At 40.9% G+C, this 22,650-nt stretch overlaps 1 protein-coding gene, 1 long non-coding RNA gene and 36 other non-coding genes across 38 annotated transcripts; 2 read left to right on the forward strand and 36 right to left on the reverse strand.

Moving 5' to 3' along the window:
* Positions 1-238: 238 nt before the first annotated feature.
* On the reverse strand, positions 239-327 carry trnay-gua (transfer RNA tyrosine (anticodon GUA)). Its single transcript is given in 2 exon segments — positions 239-274; positions 291-327. It is a non-coding gene; the product is annotated as a tRNA-Tyr (tRNA).
* Positions 328-492: 165 nt separating this feature from the next.
* On the reverse strand, positions 493-581 carry trnay-gua (transfer RNA tyrosine (anticodon GUA)). Its single transcript is given in 2 exon segments — positions 493-528; positions 545-581. It is a non-coding gene; the product is annotated as a tRNA-Tyr (tRNA).
* Positions 582-837: 256 nt separating this feature from the next.
* On the reverse strand, positions 838-926 carry trnay-gua (transfer RNA tyrosine (anticodon GUA)). The gene is given in 2 exon segments: positions 838-873; positions 890-926. It is a non-coding gene; the product is annotated as a tRNA-Tyr (tRNA).
* A 159-nt stretch (positions 927-1,085) lies between these two features.
* On the reverse strand, positions 1,086-1,174 carry trnay-gua (transfer RNA tyrosine (anticodon GUA)). Its single transcript is given in 2 exon segments — positions 1,086-1,121; positions 1,138-1,174. It is a non-coding gene; the product is annotated as a tRNA-Tyr (tRNA).
* A 601-nt stretch (positions 1,175-1,775) lies between these two features.
* On the reverse strand, positions 1,776-1,863 carry trnay-gua (transfer RNA tyrosine (anticodon GUA)). Its single transcript is given in 2 exon segments — positions 1,776-1,811; positions 1,827-1,863. It is a non-coding gene; the product is annotated as a tRNA-Tyr (tRNA).
* A 273-nt stretch (positions 1,864-2,136) lies between these two features.
* On the reverse strand, positions 2,137-2,225 carry trnay-gua (transfer RNA tyrosine (anticodon GUA)). The gene is given in 2 exon segments: positions 2,137-2,172; positions 2,189-2,225. It is a non-coding gene; the product is annotated as a tRNA-Tyr (tRNA).
* A 165-nt stretch (positions 2,226-2,390) lies between these two features.
* trnay-gua (transfer RNA tyrosine (anticodon GUA)) lies at positions 2,391-2,478 on the reverse strand. Its single transcript is given in 2 exon segments — positions 2,391-2,426; positions 2,442-2,478. It is a non-coding gene; the product is annotated as a tRNA-Tyr (tRNA).
* A 256-nt stretch (positions 2,479-2,734) lies between these two features.
* trnay-gua (transfer RNA tyrosine (anticodon GUA)) lies at positions 2,735-2,822 on the reverse strand. The gene is given in 2 exon segments: positions 2,735-2,770; positions 2,786-2,822. It is a non-coding gene; the product is annotated as a tRNA-Tyr (tRNA).
* A 273-nt stretch (positions 2,823-3,095) lies between these two features.
* trnay-gua (transfer RNA tyrosine (anticodon GUA)) lies at positions 3,096-3,183 on the reverse strand. The gene is given in 2 exon segments: positions 3,096-3,131; positions 3,147-3,183. It is a non-coding gene; the product is annotated as a tRNA-Tyr (tRNA).
* Positions 3,184-3,456: 273 nt separating this feature from the next.
* Positions 3,457-3,545, reverse strand: trnay-gua (transfer RNA tyrosine (anticodon GUA)). The gene is given in 2 exon segments: positions 3,457-3,492; positions 3,509-3,545. It is a non-coding gene; the product is annotated as a tRNA-Tyr (tRNA).
* Positions 3,546-4,055: 510 nt separating this feature from the next.
* On the reverse strand, positions 4,056-4,143 carry trnay-gua (transfer RNA tyrosine (anticodon GUA)). The gene is given in 2 exon segments: positions 4,056-4,091; positions 4,107-4,143. It is a non-coding gene; the product is annotated as a tRNA-Tyr (tRNA).
* A 527-nt stretch (positions 4,144-4,670) lies between these two features.
* On the reverse strand, positions 4,671-4,758 carry trnay-gua (transfer RNA tyrosine (anticodon GUA)). Its single transcript is given in 2 exon segments — positions 4,671-4,706; positions 4,722-4,758. It is a non-coding gene; the product is annotated as a tRNA-Tyr (tRNA).
* A 273-nt stretch (positions 4,759-5,031) lies between these two features.
* On the reverse strand, positions 5,032-5,120 carry trnay-gua (transfer RNA tyrosine (anticodon GUA)). Its single transcript is given in 2 exon segments — positions 5,032-5,067; positions 5,084-5,120. It is a non-coding gene; the product is annotated as a tRNA-Tyr (tRNA).
* A 165-nt stretch (positions 5,121-5,285) lies between these two features.
* On the reverse strand, positions 5,286-5,374 carry trnay-gua (transfer RNA tyrosine (anticodon GUA)). The gene is given in 2 exon segments: positions 5,286-5,321; positions 5,338-5,374. It is a non-coding gene; the product is annotated as a tRNA-Tyr (tRNA).
* Positions 5,375-5,630: 256 nt separating this feature from the next.
* Positions 5,631-5,719, reverse strand: trnay-gua (transfer RNA tyrosine (anticodon GUA)). The gene is given in 2 exon segments: positions 5,631-5,666; positions 5,683-5,719. It is a non-coding gene; the product is annotated as a tRNA-Tyr (tRNA).
* Positions 5,720-5,878: 159 nt separating this feature from the next.
* On the reverse strand, positions 5,879-5,967 carry trnay-gua (transfer RNA tyrosine (anticodon GUA)). Its single transcript is given in 2 exon segments — positions 5,879-5,914; positions 5,931-5,967. It is a non-coding gene; the product is annotated as a tRNA-Tyr (tRNA).
* A 599-nt stretch (positions 5,968-6,566) lies between these two features.
* trnay-gua (transfer RNA tyrosine (anticodon GUA)) lies at positions 6,567-6,654 on the reverse strand. Its single transcript is given in 2 exon segments — positions 6,567-6,602; positions 6,618-6,654. It is a non-coding gene; the product is annotated as a tRNA-Tyr (tRNA).
* Positions 6,655-6,927: 273 nt separating this feature from the next.
* On the reverse strand, positions 6,928-7,016 carry trnay-gua (transfer RNA tyrosine (anticodon GUA)). The gene is given in 2 exon segments: positions 6,928-6,963; positions 6,980-7,016. It is a non-coding gene; the product is annotated as a tRNA-Tyr (tRNA).
* Positions 7,017-7,181: 165 nt separating this feature from the next.
* Positions 7,182-7,269, reverse strand: trnay-gua (transfer RNA tyrosine (anticodon GUA)). The gene is given in 2 exon segments: positions 7,182-7,217; positions 7,233-7,269. It is a non-coding gene; the product is annotated as a tRNA-Tyr (tRNA).
* Positions 7,270-7,542: 273 nt separating this feature from the next.
* On the reverse strand, positions 7,543-7,631 carry trnay-gua (transfer RNA tyrosine (anticodon GUA)). Its single transcript is given in 2 exon segments — positions 7,543-7,578; positions 7,595-7,631. It is a non-coding gene; the product is annotated as a tRNA-Tyr (tRNA).
* Positions 7,632-7,796: 165 nt separating this feature from the next.
* Positions 7,797-7,885, reverse strand: trnay-gua (transfer RNA tyrosine (anticodon GUA)). The gene is given in 2 exon segments: positions 7,797-7,832; positions 7,849-7,885. It is a non-coding gene; the product is annotated as a tRNA-Tyr (tRNA).
* Positions 7,886-8,141: 256 nt separating this feature from the next.
* On the reverse strand, positions 8,142-8,229 carry trnay-gua (transfer RNA tyrosine (anticodon GUA)). Its single transcript is given in 2 exon segments — positions 8,142-8,177; positions 8,193-8,229. It is a non-coding gene; the product is annotated as a tRNA-Tyr (tRNA).
* A 382-nt stretch (positions 8,230-8,611) lies between these two features.
* Positions 8,612-8,700, reverse strand: trnay-gua (transfer RNA tyrosine (anticodon GUA)). The gene is given in 2 exon segments: positions 8,612-8,647; positions 8,664-8,700. It is a non-coding gene; the product is annotated as a tRNA-Tyr (tRNA).
* Positions 8,701-8,865: 165 nt separating this feature from the next.
* Positions 8,866-8,954, reverse strand: trnay-gua (transfer RNA tyrosine (anticodon GUA)). Its single transcript is given in 2 exon segments — positions 8,866-8,901; positions 8,918-8,954. It is a non-coding gene; the product is annotated as a tRNA-Tyr (tRNA).
* Positions 8,955-9,226: 272 nt separating this feature from the next.
* On the reverse strand, positions 9,227-9,315 carry trnay-gua (transfer RNA tyrosine (anticodon GUA)). The gene is given in 2 exon segments: positions 9,227-9,262; positions 9,279-9,315. It is a non-coding gene; the product is annotated as a tRNA-Tyr (tRNA).
* An 882-nt stretch (positions 9,316-10,197) lies between these two features.
* On the reverse strand, positions 10,198-10,286 carry trnay-gua (transfer RNA tyrosine (anticodon GUA)). Its single transcript is given in 2 exon segments — positions 10,198-10,233; positions 10,250-10,286. It is a non-coding gene; the product is annotated as a tRNA-Tyr (tRNA).
* A 274-nt stretch (positions 10,287-10,560) lies between these two features.
* On the reverse strand, positions 10,561-10,649 carry trnay-gua (transfer RNA tyrosine (anticodon GUA)). The gene is given in 2 exon segments: positions 10,561-10,596; positions 10,613-10,649. It is a non-coding gene; the product is annotated as a tRNA-Tyr (tRNA).
* Positions 10,650-10,922: 273 nt separating this feature from the next.
* Positions 10,923-11,011, reverse strand: trnay-gua (transfer RNA tyrosine (anticodon GUA)). Its single transcript is given in 2 exon segments — positions 10,923-10,958; positions 10,975-11,011. It is a non-coding gene; the product is annotated as a tRNA-Tyr (tRNA).
* A 272-nt stretch (positions 11,012-11,283) lies between these two features.
* Positions 11,284-11,372, reverse strand: trnay-gua (transfer RNA tyrosine (anticodon GUA)). Its single transcript is given in 2 exon segments — positions 11,284-11,319; positions 11,336-11,372. It is a non-coding gene; the product is annotated as a tRNA-Tyr (tRNA).
* Positions 11,373-11,644: 272 nt separating this feature from the next.
* Positions 11,645-11,733, reverse strand: trnay-gua (transfer RNA tyrosine (anticodon GUA)). The gene is given in 2 exon segments: positions 11,645-11,680; positions 11,697-11,733. It is a non-coding gene; the product is annotated as a tRNA-Tyr (tRNA).
* Positions 11,734-12,006: 273 nt separating this feature from the next.
* trnay-gua (transfer RNA tyrosine (anticodon GUA)) lies at positions 12,007-12,095 on the reverse strand. The gene is given in 2 exon segments: positions 12,007-12,042; positions 12,059-12,095. It is a non-coding gene; the product is annotated as a tRNA-Tyr (tRNA).
* A 272-nt stretch (positions 12,096-12,367) lies between these two features.
* trnay-gua (transfer RNA tyrosine (anticodon GUA)) lies at positions 12,368-12,456 on the reverse strand. The gene is given in 2 exon segments: positions 12,368-12,403; positions 12,420-12,456. It is a non-coding gene; the product is annotated as a tRNA-Tyr (tRNA).
* A 272-nt stretch (positions 12,457-12,728) lies between these two features.
* trnay-gua (transfer RNA tyrosine (anticodon GUA)) lies at positions 12,729-12,817 on the reverse strand. Its single transcript is given in 2 exon segments — positions 12,729-12,764; positions 12,781-12,817. It is a non-coding gene; the product is annotated as a tRNA-Tyr (tRNA).
* A 273-nt stretch (positions 12,818-13,090) lies between these two features.
* On the reverse strand, positions 13,091-13,179 carry trnay-gua (transfer RNA tyrosine (anticodon GUA)). The gene is given in 2 exon segments: positions 13,091-13,126; positions 13,143-13,179. It is a non-coding gene; the product is annotated as a tRNA-Tyr (tRNA).
* Positions 13,180-13,451: 272 nt separating this feature from the next.
* Positions 13,452-13,540, reverse strand: trnay-gua (transfer RNA tyrosine (anticodon GUA)). The gene is given in 2 exon segments: positions 13,452-13,487; positions 13,504-13,540. It is a non-coding gene; the product is annotated as a tRNA-Tyr (tRNA).
* A 1,908-nt stretch (positions 13,541-15,448) lies between these two features.
* trnay-gua (transfer RNA tyrosine (anticodon GUA)) lies at positions 15,449-15,537 on the reverse strand. Its single transcript is given in 2 exon segments — positions 15,449-15,484; positions 15,501-15,537. It is a non-coding gene; the product is annotated as a tRNA-Tyr (tRNA).
* Positions 15,538-15,564: 27 nt separating this feature from the next.
* Positions 15,565-16,068, forward strand: LOC141753063 (uncharacterized). Its single transcript, XR_012590382.1, has 2 exons — positions 15,565-15,897; positions 15,968-16,068. It is a non-coding gene; the product is annotated as an uncharacterized LOC141753063 (long non-coding RNA).
* Positions 16,069-16,337: 269 nt separating this feature from the next.
* Positions 16,338-17,600, forward strand: LOC141752564 (uncharacterized). The gene is made up of 2 exons (XM_074610594.1): positions 16,338-16,439; positions 16,699-17,600. The coding sequence occupies exon 2, from the start codon at positions 16,749-16,751 to the stop codon at positions 17,598-17,600; it is 852 nt and encodes a 283-aa protein (XP_074466695.1). The 5' UTR covers positions 16,338-16,439; positions 16,699-16,748.
* Positions 17,601-22,650: the final 5,050 nt, after the last annotated feature.

Below are 22,650 nucleotides of genomic sequence, written 5' to 3' on the forward strand. Positions count from 1 at the left end.
GATGCTGGAATTGATGCTTAGCCAAATTCCGGTTTACAATGACTAGACATTACAAAAAGTTTAACGTGTTAAACAGTCGATCGCTCTACGAAAACCACAGACACACATTTGGCAGCATTGAAAAGTACATCCTTCGAGCCGGAGTTGAACCAGCGATCTAATAAAGAATTGACTGTGTTAAAGAGCCGATCGCTCTACCAAAACTACAGACAGACCTTTGGCATCAACAAAAATCACATCCTTCGAGCCGGAGTTGAACCAGCGACCTAAGGATAACTGCTATTATCAACCTACAGTCCTCCGCTGTACCAACTGAGCTATCGAAGGAAGGATGCAACACTAAATTATTCAGCGAGTGATTGGATGCTGAAATTGATGCTTAGCAAAAGTTCCTTTTTACAAAATCTAGACATTACAAAAAGTTTAACGTGTTAAAGAGCCGATCGCTCTATGAAAACTACAGTCACAACTTTGGCAGCAACGAAAAATTCATCCTTCGAGCCGGAGTTGAACCAGCGACCTAAGGATACCTGCTATTATCAACCTACAGTCCTCCGCTCTACCAACTGAGCTATCGAAGGAAGGATGCCACATTAAATTATTCAGCGAGTGATTGGATAATGAAATTGATGTTTAGCCAAATTCCGTTTTACAATAAGTTTAACGTGTTAAAAAGCCGATCGCTCTACGAAAACGACGAACACACATTTGACAGCATCGAAAAGTACATACTTCCAGCCGGAGTTGAACCAGCGTACTAACAATGATTTGACTGTGTTAAGGAGACATTCGCTCACGAAAACTACAGACACAACTTTGGCAGCAACGAAAAATTCATCCTTCGAGCCGGAGTTGAACCAGCGACCTAAGGATAACTGCTATTATCAACCTACAGTCCTCCGCTCTACCAACTGAGCTATCGAAGGAAGAATGCAACACTAAATTATTCAGATTGGATGCTGAAATTGATGCTTAGCAAAAGTTCCTTTTTACAAAATCTAGACATTACAAAAAGTTTAACGTGTTAAAGAGCCGATCGCTCTATGAAAACCACGCACACACATTTGGCAGCAACGTAAAGTACATCCTTCGAGCCGGAGTTGAACCAGCGACCTAAGGATACCTGCTATTATCAACCTACAGTCCTCCGCTCTACCAACTGAGCTATCGAAGGAAGGATGCAACACTAAATTATTCAGCGAGTGATTGGATAATGAAATTGATGTTTAGCCAAATTCCGTTTTACAATAAGTTTAACGTGTTAAAAAGCCGATCGCTCTATGAAAACCACGGACACACATTTGGCAGCAACGTAAAGTACATCCTTCGAGCCGGAGTTGAACCAGCGTACTAACAATGATTTGACTGTGTTAAGGAGACATTCGCTCACGAAAACTACAGACACAACTTTGGCAGCAACGAAAAATTCATCCTTCGAGCCGGAGTTGAACCAGCGACCTAAGGATACCTGCTATTATCAACCTACAGTCTTCCGCTCTACCAACTGAGCTATCGAAGGAAGGATGCAACATTAAATTATTCAGCGAGTGATTGGATAATGAAATTGATGTTTAGCCAAATTCCGTTTTACAATAAGTTTAACGTGTTAAAAAGCCGATCGCTCTACGAAAACGACGAACACACATTTGACAGCATCGAAAAGTACATACTTCCAGCCGGAGTTGAACCAGCGTACTAACAATGATTTGACTGTGTTAAGGAGACATTCGCTCACGAAAACTACAGACACAACTTTGGCAGCAACGAAAAATTCATCCTTCGAGCCGGAGTTGAACCAGCGACCTAAGGATACCTGCTATTTTCACCTACAGTCCTCCGCTCTACCAACTGAGCTATCGAAGGAAGGATGCAACACTAACTTGTTCAGTGTGTGATTGGATGCTGAAATTGATGCTTAGCCAAATTCCGGTTTACAATGACTAGACATTACAAAAAGTTTAACGTGTTAAAGAGTCGATCGCTTTACGAAAACCACAGACACACATTTGGCAGCATTGAAAGGTACATCCTTCGAGCCGGAGTTGAACCAGCGATCTAATAAAGAATTGACTGTGTTAAAGAGCCGATCGCTCTACCAAAACTATAGACACACCTTTGGCATCAACGAAAATCACATCCTTCGAGCCGGAGTTGAACCAGCGACCTAAGGATACCTGCTATTATCAACCTACGGTCCTCCGCTCTACCAACTGAGCTATCGAAGGAAGGATGCAACACTAAATTATTCAGCGAGTGATTGGATGCTGAAATTGATGCTTAGCAAACGTTCCTTTTTACAAAATCTAGACATTACAGAAAGTTTAACGTGTTAAAGAGCCAATCGCTCTATGAAAACCACGCACACACATTTGGCAGCAACGTAAAGTACATCCTTCGAGCCGGAGTTGAACCAGCGACCTAAGGATACCTGCTATTATCACCTACAGTCCTCCGCTCTACCAACTGAGCTATCGAAGGAAGGATGCAACACTAACTTGTTCAGCGTGTGATTGGATAATGAAATTGATGTTTAGCCAAATTCCGTTTTACAATAAGTTTAACGTGTTAAAAAGCCGATCGCTCTACGAAAACGACGAACACACATTTGACAGCATCGAAAAGTACATACTTCCAGCCGGAGTTGAACCAGCGTACTAACAATGATTTGACTGTGTTAAGGAGACATTCGCTCACGAAAACTACAGACACAACTTTGGCAGCAACGAAAAATTCATCCTTCGAGCCGGAGTTGAACCAGCGACCTAAGGATACCTGCTATTATCACCTACAGTCCTCCGCTCTACCAACTGAGCTATCGAAGGAAGGATGCAACACTAACTTGTTCAGCGTGTGATTGGATGCTGAAATTGATGCTTAGCCAAATTCCGGTTTACAATGACTAGACATTACAAAAAGTTTAACGTGTTAAAGAGTCGATCGCTTTACGAAAACCACAGACACACATTTGGCAGCATTGAAAGGTACATCCTTCGAGCCGGAGTTGAACCAGCGATCTAATAAAGAATTGACTGTGTTAAAGAGCCGATCGCTCTACCAAAACCCCAGACACACCTTTGGCATCAACGAAAATCACATCCTTCGAGCCGGAGTTGAACCAGCGACCTAAGGATACCTGCTATTATCACCTACAGTCCTCCGCTCTACCAACTGAGCTATCGAAGGAAGGATGCAACACTAACTTGTTCAGTGTGTGATTGGATGCTGAAATTGATGCTTAGCCAAATTCCGGTTTACAATGACTAGACATTACAAAAAGTTTAACGTGTTAAAGAGTCGATCGCTCTACGAAAACCACAGACACACATTTGGCAGCATTGAAAGGTACATCCTTCGAGCCGGAGTTGAACCAGCGATCTAATAAAGAATTGACTGTGTTAAAGAGCCGATCGCTCTACCAAAACTATAGACACACCTTTGGCATCAACGAAAATCACATCCTTCGAGCCGGAGTTGAACCAGCGACCTAAGGATACCTGCTATTATCAACCTACGGTCCTCCGCTCTACCAACTGAGCTATCGAAGGAAGGATGCAACACTAAATTATTCAGCGAGTGATTGGATGCTGAAATTGATGCTTAGCAAACGTTCCTTTTTACAAAATCTAGACATTACAGAAAGTTTAACGTGTTAAAGAGCCAATCGCTCTACGAAAACCACGCACACACATTTGGCAGCAACGTAAAGTACATCCTTCGAGCCGGAGTTGAACCAGCGACCTAAGGATACCTGCTATTATCAACCTACAGTGCTCCGCTCTACCAACTGAGCTATCGAAGGAAGGATGCAACACTAAATTATTCAGCGAGTGATTGGATAATGAAATTGATGTTTAGCCAAATTCCGTTTTACAATAAGTTTAACGTGTTAAAAAGCCGATCGCTCTATGAAAACCACGGACACACATTTGGCAGCAACGTAAAGTACATCCTTCGAGCCGGAGTTGAACCAGCGTACTAACAATGATTTGACTGTGTTAAGGAGACATTCGCTCACGAAAACTACAGACACAACTTTGGCAGCAACGAAAAATTCATCCTTCGAGCCGGAGTTGAACCAGCGACCTAAGGATACCTGCTATTATCACCTACAGTCCTCCGCTCTACCAACTGAGCTATCGAAGGAAGGATGCAACACTAACTTGTTCAGTGTGTGATTGGATGCTGAAATTGATGCTTAGCCAAATTCCGGTTTACATTGACTAGACATTACAAAAAGTTTAACGTGTTAAAGAGTCGATCGCTTTACGAAAACCACAGACACACATTTGGCAGCATTGAAAGGTACATCCTTCGAGCCGGAGTTGAACCAGCGATCTAATAAAGAATTGACTGTGTTAAAGAGCCGATCGCTCTACCAAAACTATAGACACACCTTTGGCATCAACTAAAATCACATCCTTCGAGCCGGAGTTGAACCAGCGACCTAAGGATAACTGCTATTATCAACCTACAGTCTTCCGCTCTACCAACTGAGCTATCGAAGGAAGGATGCAACACTAAATTATTCAGCGAGTGATTGGATGCTGAAATTGATGCTTAGCAAAAGTTCCTTTTTACAAAATCTAGACATTACAAAAAGTTTAACGTGTTAAAGAGCCGATCGCTCTATGAAAACCACGCACACACATTTGGCAGCAACGTAAAGTACATCCTTCGAGCCGGAGTTGAACCAGCGACCTAAGGATACCTGCTATTATCACCTACAGTCCTCCGCTCTACCAACTGAGCTATCGAAGGAAGGATGCAACACTAACTTGTTCAGCGTGTGATTGGATGCTGGAATTGATGCTTAGCCAAATTCCGGTTTACAATGACTAGACATTACAAAAAGTTTAACGTGTTAAACAGTCGATCGCTCTACGAAAACCACAGACACACATTTGGCAGCATTGAAAAGTACATCCTTCGAGCCGGAGTTGAACCAGCGATCTAATAAAGAATTGACTGTGTTAAAGAGCCGATCGCTCTACCAAAACTACAGACAGACCTTTGGCATCAACAAAAATCACATCCTTCGAGCCGGAGTTGAACCAGCGACCTAAGGATAACTGCTATTATCAACCTACAGTCCTCCGCTGTACCAACTGAGCTATCGAAGGAAGGATGCAACACTAAATTATTCAGCGAGTGATTGGATGCTGAAATTGATGCTTAGCAAAAGTTCCTTTTTACAAAATCTAGACATTACAAAAAGTTTAACGTGTTAAAGAGCCGATCGCTCTATGAAAACTACAGTCACAACTTTGGCAGCAACGAAAAATTCATCCTTCGAGCCGGAGTTGAACCAGCGACCTAAGGATACCTGCTATTATCAACCTACAGTCCTCCGCTCTACCAACTGAGCTATCGAAGGAAGGATGCCACATTAAATTATTCAGCGAGTGATTGGATAATGAAATTGATGTTTAGCCAAATTCCGTTTTACAATAAGTTTAACGTGTTAAAAAGCCGATCGCTCTACGAAAACGACGAACACACATTTGACAGCATCGAAAAGTACATACTTCCAGCCGGAGTTGAACCAGCGTACTAACAATGATTTGACTGTGTTAAGGAGACATTCGCTCACGAAAACTACAGACACAACTTTGGCAGCAACGAAAAATTCATCCTTCGAGCCGGAGTTGAACCAGCGACCTAAGGATAACTGCTATTATCAACCTACAGTCCTCCGCTCTACCAACTGAGCTATCGAAGGAAGAATGCAACACTAAATTATTCAGATTGGATGCTGAAATTGATGCTTAGCAAAAGTTCCTTTTTACAAAATCTAGACATTACAAAAAGTTTAACGTGTTAAAGAGCCGATCGCTCTATGAAAACCACGCACACACATTTGGCAGCAACGTAAAGTACATCCTTCGAGCCGGAGTTGAACCAGCGACCTAAGGATACCTGCTATTATCAACCTACAGTCCTCCGCTCTACCAACTGAGCTATCGAAGGAAGGATGCAACACTAAATTATTCAGCGAGTGATTGGATAATGAAATTGATGTTTAGCCAAATTCCGTTTTACAATAAGTTTAACGTGTTAAAAAGCCGATCGCTCTATGAAAACCACGGACACACATTTGGCAGCAACGTAAAGTACATCCTTCGAGCCGGAGTTGAACCAGCGTACTAACAATGATTTGACTGTGTTAAGGAGACATTCGCTCACGAAAACTAGACACAACTTTGGCAGCAACGAAAAATTCATCCTTCGAGCCGGAGTTGAACCAGCGACCTAAGGATACCTGCTATTATCAACCTACAGTCTTCCGCTCTACCAACTGAGCTATCGAAGGAAGGATGCAACATTAAATTATTCAGCGAGTGATTGGATAATGAAATTGATGTTTAGCCAAATTCCGTTTTACAATAAGTTTAACGTGTTAAAAAGCCGATCGCTCTACGAAAACGACGAACACACATTTGACAGCATCGAAAAGTACATACTTCCAGCCGGAGTTGAACCAGCGTACTAACAATGATTTGACTGTGTTAAGGAGACATTCGCTCACGAAAACTACAGACACAACTTTGGCAGCAACGAAAAATTCATCCTTCGAGCCGGAGTTGAACCAGCGACCTAAGGATACCTGCTATTTTCACCTACAGTCCTCCGCTCTACCAACTGAGCTATCGAAGGAAGGATGCAACACTAACTTGTTCAGTGTGTGATTGGATGCTGAAATTGATGCTTAGCCAAATTCCGGTTTACAATGACTAGACATTACAAAAAGTTTAACGTGTTAAAGAGTCGATCGCTTTACGAAAACCACAGACACACATTTGGCAGCATTGAAAGGTACATCCTTCGAGCCGGAGTTGAACCAGCGATCTAATAAAGAATTGACTGTGTTAAAGAGCCGATCGCTCTACCAAAACTATAGACACACCTTTGGCATCAACGAAAATCACATCCTTCGAGCCGGAGTTGAACCAGCGACCTAAGGATACCTGCTATTATCAACCTACGGTCCTCCGCTCTACCAACTGAGCTATCGAAGGAAGGATGCAACACTAAATTATTCAGCGAGTGATTGGATGCTGAAATTGATGCTTAGCAAACGTTCCTTTTTACAAAATCTAGACATTACAGAAAGTTTAACGTGTTAAAGAGCCAATCGCTCTATGAAAACCACGCACACACATTTGGCAGCAACGTAAAGTACATCCTTCGAGCCGGAGTTGAACCAGCGACCTAAGGATACCTGCTATTATCACCTACAGTCCTCCGCTCTACCAACTGAGCTATCGAAGGAAGGATGCAACACTAACTTGTTCAGCGTGTGATTGGATGCTGGAATTGATGCTTAGCCAAATTCCGGTTTACAATGACTAGACATTACAAAAAGTTTAACGTGTTAAACAGTCGATCGCTCTACGAAAACCACAGACACACATTTGGCAGCATTGAAAAGTACATCCTTCGAGCCGGAGTTGAACCAGCGATCTAATAAAGAATTGACTGTGTTAAAGAGCCGATCGCTCTACCAAAACTACAGACAGACCTTTGGCATCAACGAAAATCACATCCTTCGAGCCGGAGTTGAACCAGCGACCTAAGGATACCTGCTATTATCAACCTACGGTCCTCCGCTCTACCAACTGAGCTATCGAAGGAAGGATGCAAAACAAAATTATTCAGCGAGTGATTGGATGCTGAAATTGATGCTTAGCAATAGTTCCTTTTTACAAAATCTAGACATTACAAAAAGTTTAACGTGTTAAAGAGCCGATCGCTCTATGAAAACCACGCACACACATTTGGCAGCAACGTAAAGTACATCCTTCGAGCCGGAGTTGAACCAGCGACCTAAGGATACCTGCTATTATCAACCTACAGTCCTCCGCTCTACCAACTGAGCTATCGAAGGAAGGATGCAACACTAAATTATTCAGCGAGTGATTGGATAATGAAATTGATGTTTAGCCAAATTCCGTTTTACAATAAGTTTAACGTGTTAAAAAGCCGATCGCTCTACGAAAACGACGAACACACATTTGACAGCATCGAAAAGTACATACTTCCAGCCGGAGTTGAACCAGCGTACTAACAATGATTTGACTGTGTTAAGGAGACATTCGCTCACGAAAACTACAGACACAACTTTGGCAGCAACGAAAAATTCATCCTTCGAGCCGGAGTTGAACCAGCGACCTAAGGATACCTGCTATTATCACCTACAGTCCTCCGCTCTACCAACTGAGCTATCGAAGGAAGGATGCAACACTAACTTGTTCAGCGTGTGATTGGATACTGAAATTGATGCTTAGCCAAATTCCGGTTTACAATGACTAGACATTACAAAAGGTTTAACGTGTTAAAGAGTCGATCGCTTTACGAAAACCACAGACACACATTTGGCAGCATTGAAAGGTACATCCTTCGAGCCGGAGTTGAACCAGCGATCTAATAAAGAATTGACTGTGTTAAAGAGCCGATCGCTCTACCAAAACCACAGACACACATTTGGCAGCATTGAAAGGTACATCCTTCGAGCCGGAGTTGAACCAGCGATCTAATAAAGAATTGACTGTGTTAAAGAGCCGATCGCTCTACCAAAACTACAGACACACCTTTGGCATCAACGTAAATCACATCCTTCGAGCCGGAGTTGAACCAGCGACCTAAGGATACCTGCTATTATCAACCTACGGTCCTCCGCTCTACCAACTGAGCTATCGAAGGAAGGATGCAACACTAAATTATTCAGCGAGTGATTGGATGCTGAAATTGATGCTTAGCAAACGTTCCTTTTTACAAAATCTAGACATTACAGAAAGTTTAACGTGTTAAAGAGCCAATCGCTCTATGAAAACCACGCACACACATTTGGCAGCAACGTAAAGTACATCCTTCGAGCCGGAGTTGAACCAGCGACCTAAGGATACCTGCTATTATCAACCTACAGTCCTCCGCTCTACCAACTGAGCTATCGAAGGAAGGATGCACAGTCAATTCTTCAGCGACTCGTTGGATGCTGAAATTGATGCTTAGTCAAATTCCGTTTCACAAAGACTAGACATTACAAAAAGTTTAACGTGTTAAAACACCGATCGCTCTACGAAAACGACGAACACACATTTGACAGCATCGAAAAGTACATACTTCCAGCCGGAGTTGAACCAGCATACTAACAATGATTTGACTGTGTTAAGGAGACATTCGCTCTACGAAAACTACAGACACACCTTTGGCATCAACGAAAATCACATCCTTCGAGCCGGAGTTGAACCAGCGACCTAAGGATACCTGCTATTATCAACCTACAGTCCTCCGCTCTACCAACTGAGCTATCGAAGGAAGGATGCACAGTCAATTCTTCAGCGACTCGTTGGATGCTGAAATTGATGCTTAGTCAAATTCCGTTTCACAAAGACTAGACATTACAAAAAGTTTAACGTGTTAAAACACCGATCGCTCTACGAAAACGACGAACACACATTTGACAGCATCGAAAAGTACATCCTTCGAGCCGGAGTTGAACCAGCATACTAACAATGATTTGACTGTGTTAAGGAGACATTTGCTCTACGAAAACTACACACACCTTTGGCAGCAACGAAAAATTCATCCTTCGAGCCGGAGTTGAACACGCGACCTAAGGATACCTGCTATTATCACCTACAGTCCTCCGCTCTACCAACTGAGCTATCGAAGGAAGGATGCAACATTAACTTGTTCAGCGTGTGATTGGATGCTGAAATTGATGCTTAGCCAAATTCCGGTTTACAATGACTAGATATTACAAAAAGTTTAACGTGTTAAAGAGTCGATCGCTCTACGAAAACCACAGACACACATTTGACAGCATTGAAAGGTACATCTTTCGAGCCGGAGTTGAACCAGCGATCTAATAAAGAGTTGACTGTGTTAAGGAGACATTCGCTCTACAAAAACTACAGACACACCTTTGGCAGCAACGAAAAATTCATACTTTGAGCCGGAGTTGAACCGGCGACCTAAGGATACCTGCTATTATCAACCTACAGTCCTCCGCTCTACCAACTGAGCTATCGAAGGAAAGATGCACAGTCAATTCTTCAGCGACTCGTTGGATGCTGAAATTGATGCTTAGCAAAAGTTCCTTTTTACAAAATCTAGACATTACAAAAGGTTTAACGTGTTAAAGAGCCGATCGCTCTATGAAAACCACGCACACATTTGGCAGCAACGTAAAGTACATCCTTCGAGCCGGAGTTGAACCAGCGACCTAAGGATAACTGCTATTATCAACCTACAGTCCTCCGCTCTACCAACTGAGCTATCGAAGGAAGGATGCAACACTAACCTGTTCAGCGTGTGATTCTATGCTGAAATTGATTCTTAGCAAAAGTTCCTTTTTACAAAATCTAGACATTACAAAACGTTTAACGTGTTAAAGAGCCGATCGCTCTATGAAAACCACGCACACACATTTGGCAGCAACGTAAAGTACATCCTTCGAGCCGGAGTTGAACCAGTGTACTAACAATGATTTGACTGTGTTAAGGAGACATTCGCTCTACGAAAACTACAGACACACCTTTGGCAGCAACGAAAAATTCATCCTTCGAGCCGGAGTTGAACCAGCGACCTAAGGATACCTGCTATTATCAACCTACAGTCCTCCGCTCTACCAACTGAGCTATCGAAGGAAGGATGCAACACTAACTTGTTCAGCGTGTGATTGGATGCTGAAATTGATGCTTAGCCAAATTCCGGTTTACAATGACTAGACATTACAAAAGGTTTAACGTGTTAAAGAGTCGATCGCTCTACGAAAACCACAGACACACATTCGGCAGCATTGAAAGGTACATCCTTCGAGCCGGAGTTGAACCAGCGATCTAATAAAGAGTTGACTGTGTTAAAGAGCCGATCGCTCTACCAAAACCACAGACAGACCTTTGGCATCAACGAAAATCACATCCTTCGAGCCGGAGTTGAACCAGCGACCTAAGGATACCTGCTATTATCAACCTACAGTCCTCCGCTCTACCAACTGAGCTATCGAAGGAAGGATGCACAGTCAATTCTTCAGCGACTCGTTGGATGCTGAAATTGATGCTTAGTCAAATTCCGTTTCACAAAGACTAGACATTACAAAAAGTTTAACGTGTTAAAACACCGATCGCTCTACGAAAACGACGAACACACATTTGACAGCATCGAAAAGTACATCCTTCGAGCCGGAGTTGAACCAGCATAATAACAATGATTTGACTGTGTTAAGGAGACATTCGCTCTACGAAAACTACAGACACACCTTTGGCATCAACGAAAATCACATCCTTCGAGCCGGAGTTGAACCAGCGACCTAAGGATACCTGCTATTATCAACCTACAGTCCTCCGCTCTACCAACTGAGCTATCGAAGGAAGGATGCACAGTCAATTCTTCAGCGATTCGTTGGATGCTGAAATTGATGCTTAGTCAAATTCCGTTTCACAAAGACTAGACATTACAAAAAGTTTAACGTGTTAAAACACCGATCGCTCTACGAAAACGACGAACACACATTTGACAGCATCGAAAAGTACATCCTTCGAGCCGGAGTTGAACCAGCATAATAACAATGATTTGACTGTGTTAAGGAGACATTCGCTCTACGAAAACTACAGACACACCTTTGGCAGCAACGAAAAATTCATCCTTCGAGCCGGAGTTGAACCAGCGACCTAAGGATACCTGCTATTATCAACCTACAGTCCTCCGCTCTACCAACTGAGCTATCGAAGGAAGGATGCAACACTAACTTGTTCAGCGTGTGATTGGATGCTGAAATTGATGCTTAGCCAAATTCCGGTTTACAATGACTAGACATTACAAAAGGTTTAACGTGTTAAAGAGTCGATCGCTCTACGAAAACCACAGACACACATTCGGCAGCATTGAAAGGTACATCCTTCGAGCCGGAGTTGAACCAGCGATCTAATAAAGAGTTGACTGTGTTAAAGAGCCGATCGCTCTACCAAAACCACAGACAGACCTTTGGCATCAACGAAAATCACATCCTTCGAGCCGGAGTTGAACCAGCGACCTAAGGATACCTGCTATTATCAACCTACAGTCCTCCGCTCTACCAACTGAGCTATCGAAGGAAGGATGCACAGTCAATTCTTCAGCGACTCGTTGGATGCTGAAATTGATGCTTAGTCAAATTCCGTTTCACAAAGACTAGACATTACAAAAAGTTTAACGTGTTAAAACACCGATCGCTCTACGAAAACGACGAACACACATTTGACAGCATCGAAAAGTACATCCTTCGAGCCGGAGTTGAACCAGCATAATAACAATGATTTGACTGTGTTAAGGAGACATTCGCTCTACGAAAACTACAGACACACCTTTGGCATCAACGAAAATCACATCCTTCGAGCCGGAGTTGAACCAGCGACCTAAGGATACCTGCTATTATCAACCTACAGTCCTCCGCTCTACCAACTGAGCTATCGAAGGAAGGATGCACAGTCAATTCTTCAGCGATTCGTTGGATGCTGAAATTGATGCTTAGTCAAATTCCGTTTCACAAAGACTAGACATTACAAAAAGTTTAACGTGTTAAAACACCGATCGCTCTACGAAAACGACGAACACACATTTGACAGCATCGAAAAGTACATCCTTCGAGCCGGAGTTGAACCAGCATAATAACAATGATTTGACTGTGTTAAGGAGACATTCGCTCTACGAAAACTACAGACACACCTTTGGCAGCAACGAAAAATTCATCCTTCGAGCCGGAGTTGAACCAGCGACCTAAGGATACCTGCTATTATCAACCTACAGTCCTCCGCTCTACCAACTGAGCTATCGAAGGAAGGATGCAACACTAACTTGTTCAGCGTTTGATTGGATGCTGAAATTGATGCTTAGCCAAATTCCGGTTTATAATGACTAGACATTACAAAAAGTTTAACGTGTTAAAGAGTCGATCGCTCTACGAAAACCACAGACACACATTTGGCAGCATTGAAAGGTACATCCTTCGAGCCGGAGTTGAACCAGCGATCTAATAAAGAGTTGACTGTGTTAAAGAGCCGATCGCTCTACCAAAACCACAAACACACCTTTGGCATCAACGAAAATCACATCCTTCGAGCCGGAGTTGAACCAGCGACCTAAGGATACCTGCTATTATCAACCTACAGTCCTCCGCTCTACCAACTGAGCTATCGAAGGAAGGATGCACAGTCAATTCTTCAGCGACTCGTTGGATGCTGAAATTGATGCTTAGTCAAATTCCGTTTCACAAAGACTAGACATTACAAAAAGTTTAACGTGTTAAAACACCGATCGCTCTACGAAAACGACGAACACACATTTGACAGCATCGAAAAGTACATACTTCCAGCCGGAGTTGAACCAGCATACTAACAATGATTTGACTGTGTTAAGGAGACATTCGCTCTACGAAAACTACAGACACACCTTTGGCATCAACGAAAATCACATCCTTCGAGCCGGAGTTGAACCAGCGACCTAAGGATAACTGCTATTATCAACCTACAGTCCTCCGCTCTACCAACTGAGCTATCGAAGGAAGGATGCTACACAATATTCTTCAACGTCAGATTGGATGCTGTAACTGATGCTTGCGTAACCGTGTACAGCTCTAGCGTACTATGGTAGACACTGAGTGGTACAGACATGTGTATCGCTATAGCTATTTACTTCAGTTATCAAATGGACCAGCGTATCAGGCTCTAGGTTTGTCTCATGAGAAGGGAATATGAAGCCGGAGCCGTAAGCAATGAGTAACAAGAATGAAGATGACACATAGATCAACAGGTAAGTTTAAAAAAAAGTTGTAACTGTATTGAATGTTTGTAAAAAAAGAAAAGAAAAATAAACATTTATTACAGCAACCAAGTTCTTATGAAAATACCTCTTAAAATTTTTTTTATCACCTTTCAAATTACATCAATTAACAGTTCAAATTCAAATACAACGAGAAATTTTACAGCATTGCCTTTTAAGTGACGAAAAGTTTCTCCTTACTGTCCGTTATCAGTCCAATGAAAGCAATAAAATGAATCCTTCTGAGTACAAAAAACAGTCCTACCAGGATTGATGATGAAAATAACAGTTCAGATCTCTCAGGATCGTCTCATCAAATAGCTTGGCTCGCCACAACTGCTGCACTCTACCACCACGGTTGTAGCACAGAGGAGCAGCAGAAGAAATCCACACTCCAGAAAAACTTCAAATCCAACTTAAAACAGGAGAAAGAAAAAGACCCGGCCTGCATAGGCCAAAAGAGAGAAATTACCTACACACCCTTTAAGCATTTACACATATTCAGGGTCATTAACTGCTCAACATATGTTATTTCTTCATTAAACCAACTATATGCATGACAACTGATCAGAAATAAACATGATATTTTCTTAATAAATATCTCTGTATGAATGAGTTGCTCTGACCACACAATTTACACATAACACAGAACTAATTAACTGAATTAAGCATTTTTCTTAACCATTTTACAGTTCAAAACAGGTAAAAAATCTACTAATTCACTCCATAAAATTCGCAATAAAATTCACTCACCAGAAAAGTTCAATCTTAGGCACACACACTCCAACTTGAGATGGAGCACGGCTCACAAACTCCAGGTTTCTGTCCACTTTGCAGAGACATGTGGGTTAATTGACGCTGTAAGCATGGTTCTGATTGGCTGCTGAGGTATATCAGCCTTGTATCATGCATTTATCACGTGAACTCACCTACTTCAGCTCTATCAACTCTCTATGTCACCTGAATCTTTACAAATGTTACAAACTAAGCACATTAAGCACATTCACCTCACTTGAAATGAAACAATTTTAAATTAAATATCTACGTCTTTTATTTAAATGTACTTGTTTATTAATGCATTCGTTTTTTAGTCTTTTTAATCAGCTCCTAATTTATCTCCTGTATGGAAAATATGAGTTTTATCATATTAATGTATTGATGACTCTTACTTCACCACAGTGTCATATCTAAGGCCCAGTAACATGGGTTACACTTGGCCAAAGTCCTTTTTACAAAGAGTAGACATTATACAGATACAGATACAGATGGCTTTATTTATCCCCGAAGGGCAATTCAGTTCCTGGAGTCCACCTAGACATATACACATTCATACTGCACAATCATCAGTGACAGAGGGAACACAGTAGGTGGCATATGGGGAGGTGCAAGATCAATAAAAGTACAAGAATAAAAATATTCGCAATAAAAAAACAATAAATACAAGAATAAAAACAAGACGAGATAAAAAAAATAAAGGAATAAATAGTATAAAGTGCCAAGAGTATTGCACATTGCAAATTACGTTCCAGGAATGTACCTAATTGCAAACACGGACAACCATTATATGGTTAGTGCAAAATAACTTTACATTAAAAGTAAATAAAACATTTTACCAAGAGTTGAAAAGAAAAAGGCAGCAACGAAAAGTACATCCTTCGAGCCGGAGTTGAACCAGCGACCTAAGGATCTCTGATTTTATCAACCTACAGTCCTCCGCTCTACCAACTGAGCTATCGAAGGAGGGATGGCATCACTTTCCATCATAGTGCGGCTGGATGCTGGAATTGATGCGGACTGAGGTGAGGACAGAGAGAGAGGAGGTGGAGGTTTCATCATCTCACATCAATGTTTCACAGCTGCTGCAATCAGGAGACATTCTACGGCGCATGCGCAATGTGCACAGAATGAGATGATGTCATGACGTCACAAAGCCAAATTCTGAATGACTCACAAAGCCATCAATAGACAGATAGATAGATAGATAGATAGATAGATTGATAGATAGTAACCTTATTGATCTAGAGGGAAATTCATCACTGTTCCATAGTGCAGCTAAAAAGGCACAAGTAAGTACACATTTTAGTAAAAAGACACAAGTAAGTAATACAAATATTAGTAAAAAGACACAAGTAAGTAGTACACATATTAGTAAAAAGACACAAGTAAGTAGTACACATATTAGTAAAAAGACACAAGTAAGTAATACAAATATTAGTAAAAAGACACAAGTAAGTAGTACACATATTAGTAAAAAGACACAAGTAAGTAGTACACGTATTAGTAAAAAGACACAAGTAAGTAGTACACGTATTAGTAAAAAGACACAAGTACACATATAAGTAAAAAGACACAAGTAAGTAGTACACATATTAGTAAAAAGACACAAGTAAGTAGTACACGTATTAGTAAAAAGACACAAGTACACATATAAGTAAAAAGACATAAGTAAGTAATACACATTAGTAAAAATGGCATGCGCACAGAATGCCATGTCATGATGTGACGTCACAAAGCCAAATTCTGAATGACTCAAAGCCATCAATAGATGGAAGGACAGATAGATAGATAGATAGATAGATTGTAACATTATTGATCCAGAGTGAAATTCATCACAGTTCCATAGTGCAACTAAAAAGGCACAAGTAAGTAGTACACATATTAGTAAAAAGACACAAGTAAGTAATACAGAGTATAAAGAAATATACCAGATTTAAAACTAACCGGAGATGAAGAAACTGTTAAAATGAATATAGTGCAGGGTAACAACTGAGATACAGGACTATTAACAGGACTATCAAAGCCATCTGTTCAGACACAAACCTTACCTATGGCTCATATATACCTCTTCTATAACTAAAGTATATGTACCTCTTCTATAACTATATACCTCCCCTCTAGCAGTCTGTCCAGCTATTTGAAGAAACCCATCAGAGGAGCAGAAGATTACAGAGATGGCAACATCACGTAGCGTCATTGTGGCAAAGAAGTTACTGAGGAAAGCTCTACGGATGACAGCTTCCCTGAAGAGAGCTTACCTGAAGAGAGATCACAGGAAGAGAGCTCAGCCGAAGAGAGCTCAGCTTAAGAGAGATCACCTGAAGAGAGCTCAGCTGAAGAGAGATCACCTGAAGAGAGATCACCTGAAGAGAGATCACCAGAAGAGAGATCACCTGAAGAGAGATCACCAGAAGAGAGATATCCAGACAACAGATCTTCTGAACACAGATCTCCTGAACACAGATCTCCTGAACGAAGATCTCCTGAACACAGATCTCCTGAACACAGATCTCCTGAACGAAGATCTCCTGAACACAGATCTCCTGAACGAAGATCTCCTGAACACAGATTGCCTGATGACAGCTATCCTGACCGACCTTGAATCTCTGACAGAGCAAAAACGTACAGAAATTCAATCTCCGTCATCTCTGACGAAGATTGAATTTCTTCAGGCAGTCATTCACGATCTTCAGGAAGCTCAGGAAGTCAACAGCAATGAGAGCTTGTTGAACACTACACCTGAGGATCAGACACATGAGAACCTCCTAAAGGCTCCATTTGCTGAGGATCAGACACATGAGAACCTCCTAATGGCTCCATCTGCTGAGGATCAGACACATGAGAACCTCCTAATGGCTCCATCTGCTGAGGAACTCGCACATGAGAACCTCCCAAAGGCTCCATCTGCTGAGGATCAGACCGAAAGTTGGTGGTCCAGACCTAAAGTTCTACAGAAAGTAGCTCGGTTTGCTATCATCGGCATGGTGGGTGCAATTGCATATAAAACCATCAATCATGGGATATGAGGTGTAGCACCGTGTGAAATGAAGAATAAGAATGAAATAAAGAAAACTGAGTATCATAATTGTGAGAAAATCAAAAAGTGAAATACAAAAAAGACTTTATTTACAAAGAACCATCTAATAAATGTATGCACACACACACATTATATCAAATATTACTATGAAGTAATAAAAGGAGATGGACGTAAGAATGGTTGCAAATGCAATACGTGTATTTGTAGTGGAATGTATGTAACATGTATGTAAGATGTATGGCAGCATGTAAAGACGAGGAAGGTGACAGAAGTGGTTCATTATGGTGGCGTGAGGAAGATGAGGAGGAGTAGAGGAGTCATACAGCAGCAGGCTGAACAGGCCGTCACTGGGGTCACCACAGCAAATCATATTTACTTCTGCAATAATAAAGACTATTATTACTCTATACTATATAGACTATTTATCTATTCTTTATCTGGCATTTATTTAGCCTACATCTGGTCTCTATCTGCTCTTTATTTGATTATTTTTTTATATATATAAATGATATGAACGACGACAAATATGGACCGAAGCAGAATATTAGGTTAAGTAAAAACATGTTGTGATTTTGGGGAATAACACGATCTCTGTTGGCTTTTGGACTGAGGACTGAGGCGAGGACAGAGACGGACAGAGAGAGATGAGGGAGCAGGAGGTGGAGGAGGTTTCATCATCTCACATCAATGTTACACAGCTGCTGCAATCAGGAGACATTCTATGGCACATGCGCAATGTGCACAGAATGCCATGATGTCATGATGTGACGTCACATGCACGGTTTATTGACATTAATCATGACGTCACAAAGCCAAATTCTGAATTACTCATAAAGCATTCAATAGATAGACAGATAGATAGATAGATAGTAACGTTATTGTGCTAGTTCAGTGCAACTGAAAAGATACAAGTAAGTAGTACACATATTAGTAAAAAGACACAAGTTAAGTAGTACACATATTAGTAAAAAGACACAGGTAAGTAATACAGAGTATAAAAAGATATACCATTAATGTGCTTTTAAAAAACATCAAGTTATAATAGTTTTAATCACAACATACTCCACACTTGGAGGCAGTCCAAGTGACCAGAACCTGAAGAACAGATAGAATATTGATTATATTCATGTTGAAAAATAACCTGTTGAATCAACACTTATGATTATCTGGCAACATGTTTTTTACAATTTATGCAATTTATAGCCCGAAACAATCTGAACCGATAACAAATAAAAAAAATGAAAACTTACCATGTCTCTGTTTTCAGTCATTTGCAGTTACTCTAACAACTCCAAAATGCAAAGATTTGCCTGCTCAGGTGTTGTGACCATTGGTACCAACCATGTCATACTACCTTGTCGAGAAAGGAGGTTAAATAACGTTCCAAACATACGTTCGATTTTGCCGAGGAAAAATTGGCATGACCATTTTCAAAGGGGTCCCTTGACCTCTGATACTAATGATGAGGGACGTAAGGCAAGGCAAGGCAAGGCAGCTTTATTTGTATAGCACATTTCAACAACAGGGCAATTCAAAGTGCTTTACAGAAACATTCAAGAAATAATTAAAACAGTTATAAAAACATTAAAACATTAAAGATTAGAAAATAAAAACAAGCTAAAAATAAAAGCTAGGATAGGAGCTAAAATTGCATAAAACTCAAGAGTAAAAGTTATAGTGCAGTGTCAGAATAAAAGGCACCCGCAAACAGGAAAGTTTTAAGCTTTGTTTTAAAAGAAGTGAGAGTTGGAGCGGTCCTGCAGGTTTCTGGGAGCTTGTTCCAGATATTTGGTGCATAAAAACTGAACGCTGCTTCTGCATGTTTAGTTCTGACTCTGGGGACACTAAGCAGACCTGATCCAGATGACCTGAGAGGTCTGGATGGTTCATAACACAGCAGAAGATCAGAAATGTATTTTGGCCCTAAACCATTTAGTGCTTTGTAAACCAGCAGCAGTATTTTGAAATCAATTCTCTGAGAGACAGGCAGCCAGTGTAGAGACTTCAGAACTGGACTGATGTGATCCACTTTCTTGGTCTTAGTGAGGACTCTAGCAGCAGCGTTCTGAATCAGCTGCAGCTGTCTGATCGATTTTTTAGGAAGACCGGTAAAGACGCCGTTACAGTAGTCAAGTCGGCTGAAGATAAATGCATGGACTAGTTTTTCCAAATCCTGCTGAGACATCAGTCCTCTAATTCTTCTTATATTCTTCAGGTGATAGAAGGCTGTCTTTGTAATTGTCTTAATATGGCTGTTAAAGCTCAGGTCTGAGTCCATGACTACACCAAGGTTTTTGGCTTGGTCTGAGCTTTTTAACATCACAGATTGTAGGTGAGCACTAACCTTTAATCTTTCTTTTTTGGCTCCAAAAACTACGACCTCAGTTTTGTCTTTGTTCAGCTGAAGAAAATTCTGGCACATCCAATTATTGACTTGTTCAATGCACTCACTCAGTGCTTGTATTGGACTGTAGTCTCCTGGTGATAGAGTTATATAAATTTGTGTGTCGTCTGCATAGTTATGGTAATTTATTTTGTTGTTCTCAAAAATCTGACCCAGTGGGAGCATGTAGATGTTAAACAAAAGAGGCCCCAAGATGGAGCCTTGGGGAACTCCGCATGTGATTTTGTTCAGCTCAGATTTGCAATTACCTATAGACACAAAGAAGTCCCTGTCTTTTAGGTAGGATTTAAACCAGCTGAGTGCTATGCCAGAAATACCCACCCAGTTTTCCAGTCGGTCTAGTAATATATTATGGTCAACCGTGTCGAATGCAGCACTGAGATCCAGTAAAACTAAAACCGTAGTTCTACCACTGTCTGTGTTCAATCGGATGTCATTGAAGACCTTAACAAGAGCAGTCTCAGTGCTGTGGTTTCGTCGAAAACCTGACTGGAAGACATCAAAAGAGTTGTTTAGTGCCAGAAAGCTATTTAATTTTTGAAAAACTGTTTTTTCAATTATTTTAGACAAGAATGGAAGATTTGATATCGGTCTGTAATTATTTACTACTGATGAGTCCAGATTGTTCTTTTTGAGGAGTGGTTTGATGACAGCAGTTTTCAGGGCCTGTGGGAAGACTCCTGAAACAAGAGATGCATTAACAATCTGTAAAAGCTCTGAGACCATACAATCTGATACTTTTTTGAAAAGGCCTGTTGGCAGAATGTCAAAGCAGCATGAGGAGGATTTTAGATGTTGTATGATTTCCTCCAGGTATGTCTGATTTATTGGATAAAACTGTGTCATGGTATTTGCGCCAGGTTTAAGTGGACGCAGGGGAAACAAACATCCTGTACCTGCTATGGAGGAAGTGACTGCTTGTCTGATTTTGTGAATTTTTTCTGTAAAAAAGGAAGCAAATTCATTGCAGGCCCTGGAGGATAAAAGTTCAGGAAGTCATGTGACCCTCTCGAACCAATCAATGGACTGTTAGTACTTCCGATATGTGACGTTTCACAGGTGAAAGTCTCATGTGCCACTTTTTCTGAATGTGAAGTAGTGTTGTACATGTGCTAAAAATCTGTTTGTTTCACCTGCAGTAAGAAGGCCTACATTTCCTCAAGTAGGCTACTGTATTTAAGTATGTTAAGCCAAAAATGTTGAGTACTTGTATTTGCACTATTATGCATAGGCTATGCATTAGCAGAATATATTACAGAAAATCTTTCAATCATTCACTCCTTCATAACTTTATAGCAATGCAGCATTAGATCTCCAAGAGTTGTGATAAGATAAAAATAAACAACCGTGAGTAGGCTACTGCTATAAAAAAAAGAACAATTAATGCTACCTGGTTATTGTTTAACTCAATGCAGGTTGGTACATGTTCCTGTGTCTGTATAAAGGCACACTTAACTTCTCTCAATTCACCATTTGGTTTATCCAGCAGGGACAGTAATAGCTGACCTCCTCGTCTCTTTTTATCAAACATCTGAAATGGCATTAAACGGTAAAGTCGCAGTAGTGACTGGAGCAGCGAAGGGGATAGGAAAAGCAATAACAGAGATACTCCTGCAAAACGGTGCCAAGGTAAAGTTTGTTTGTGTGATGTTGTTGGTACCAGCGTAGGTGCATAACAGGTAGATGATGCAAACAGTTGCAGAGTAGATGTTCATGTAGCCTGTCTGAGTCCAAAATAACTACAAAGGTACATTTGCTCAAGTATACTGTACTTAAATCACCTTTGAGGTACTTGCAAGCTACTGTACTTCTACTTCGTGCCACTTTAAACTCAAGTTTTTAGAGGGAAATATTGTACTTTTTACTCCACTACATTTATTTGACAACAACTCGTAACTATTACGAGCTGATTCCAGTTTTTAACCTCAGTTATATGCAACATAACCCAACATACTGTGTGTGTGTGTGTATAATTTTGTAGGCACTTATGTATGTTTTTTTGTGTGTCTTTGTAGCATTACATAAATTAATTTTAACGCCACTAATTTCTTTAACGCATCAACGCAACTTGCGATCTTTAGGTTGGAGCGGGCTCAGTTTTAAAGCTAGAGTGACGATACTGGTATCATATAAAACAAAAAAAAACGAAAGAATCCATTGGTATCAACCATGTCATACTAGCTTGTCAGGAAGGAGGTTAAATAACGCTCCAAACATACGCTCAATTTTGGCGAGGAAAAATTGGCATGGCCATTTTCAAATGGGTCCCTTGACCTCTGACCTCAAGATATGTGAATGTAAATGGGTTCTATGGGTACCCACGAGTCTCTCCTTTACAGACATGCCCACTTTATGATAATCACATGCAGTTTCGGGCAAGTCATAGTCAAGTCAGCACACTGACACACTGACAGATGTTGTTGCCTGTTGGGCTGCAGTTTGCCATGTTATGATTTGAGCATATTTTTTATGCTAAATGCAGTACCTGTGAGGGTTTCTGGACAATATTTGTCATTGTTTTGTGTTGTTAGTTGATTTCCAAAAATAAATATACACATATATTTGCATAAAGCAGCATATTTCTCCACTCCCATGTTGATAAGAGTATGGAATGTTTTAATCGATTGACAGCCCT

Source organism: Sebastes fasciatus, chromosome 16 (assembly GCF_043250625.1).
Source record: "Sebastes fasciatus isolate fSebFas1 chromosome 16, fSebFas1.pri, whole genome shotgun sequence".
In the NCBI taxonomy this organism is placed as follows: Eukaryota; Metazoa; Chordata; class Actinopteri; order Perciformes; family Sebastidae; genus Sebastes; species Sebastes fasciatus.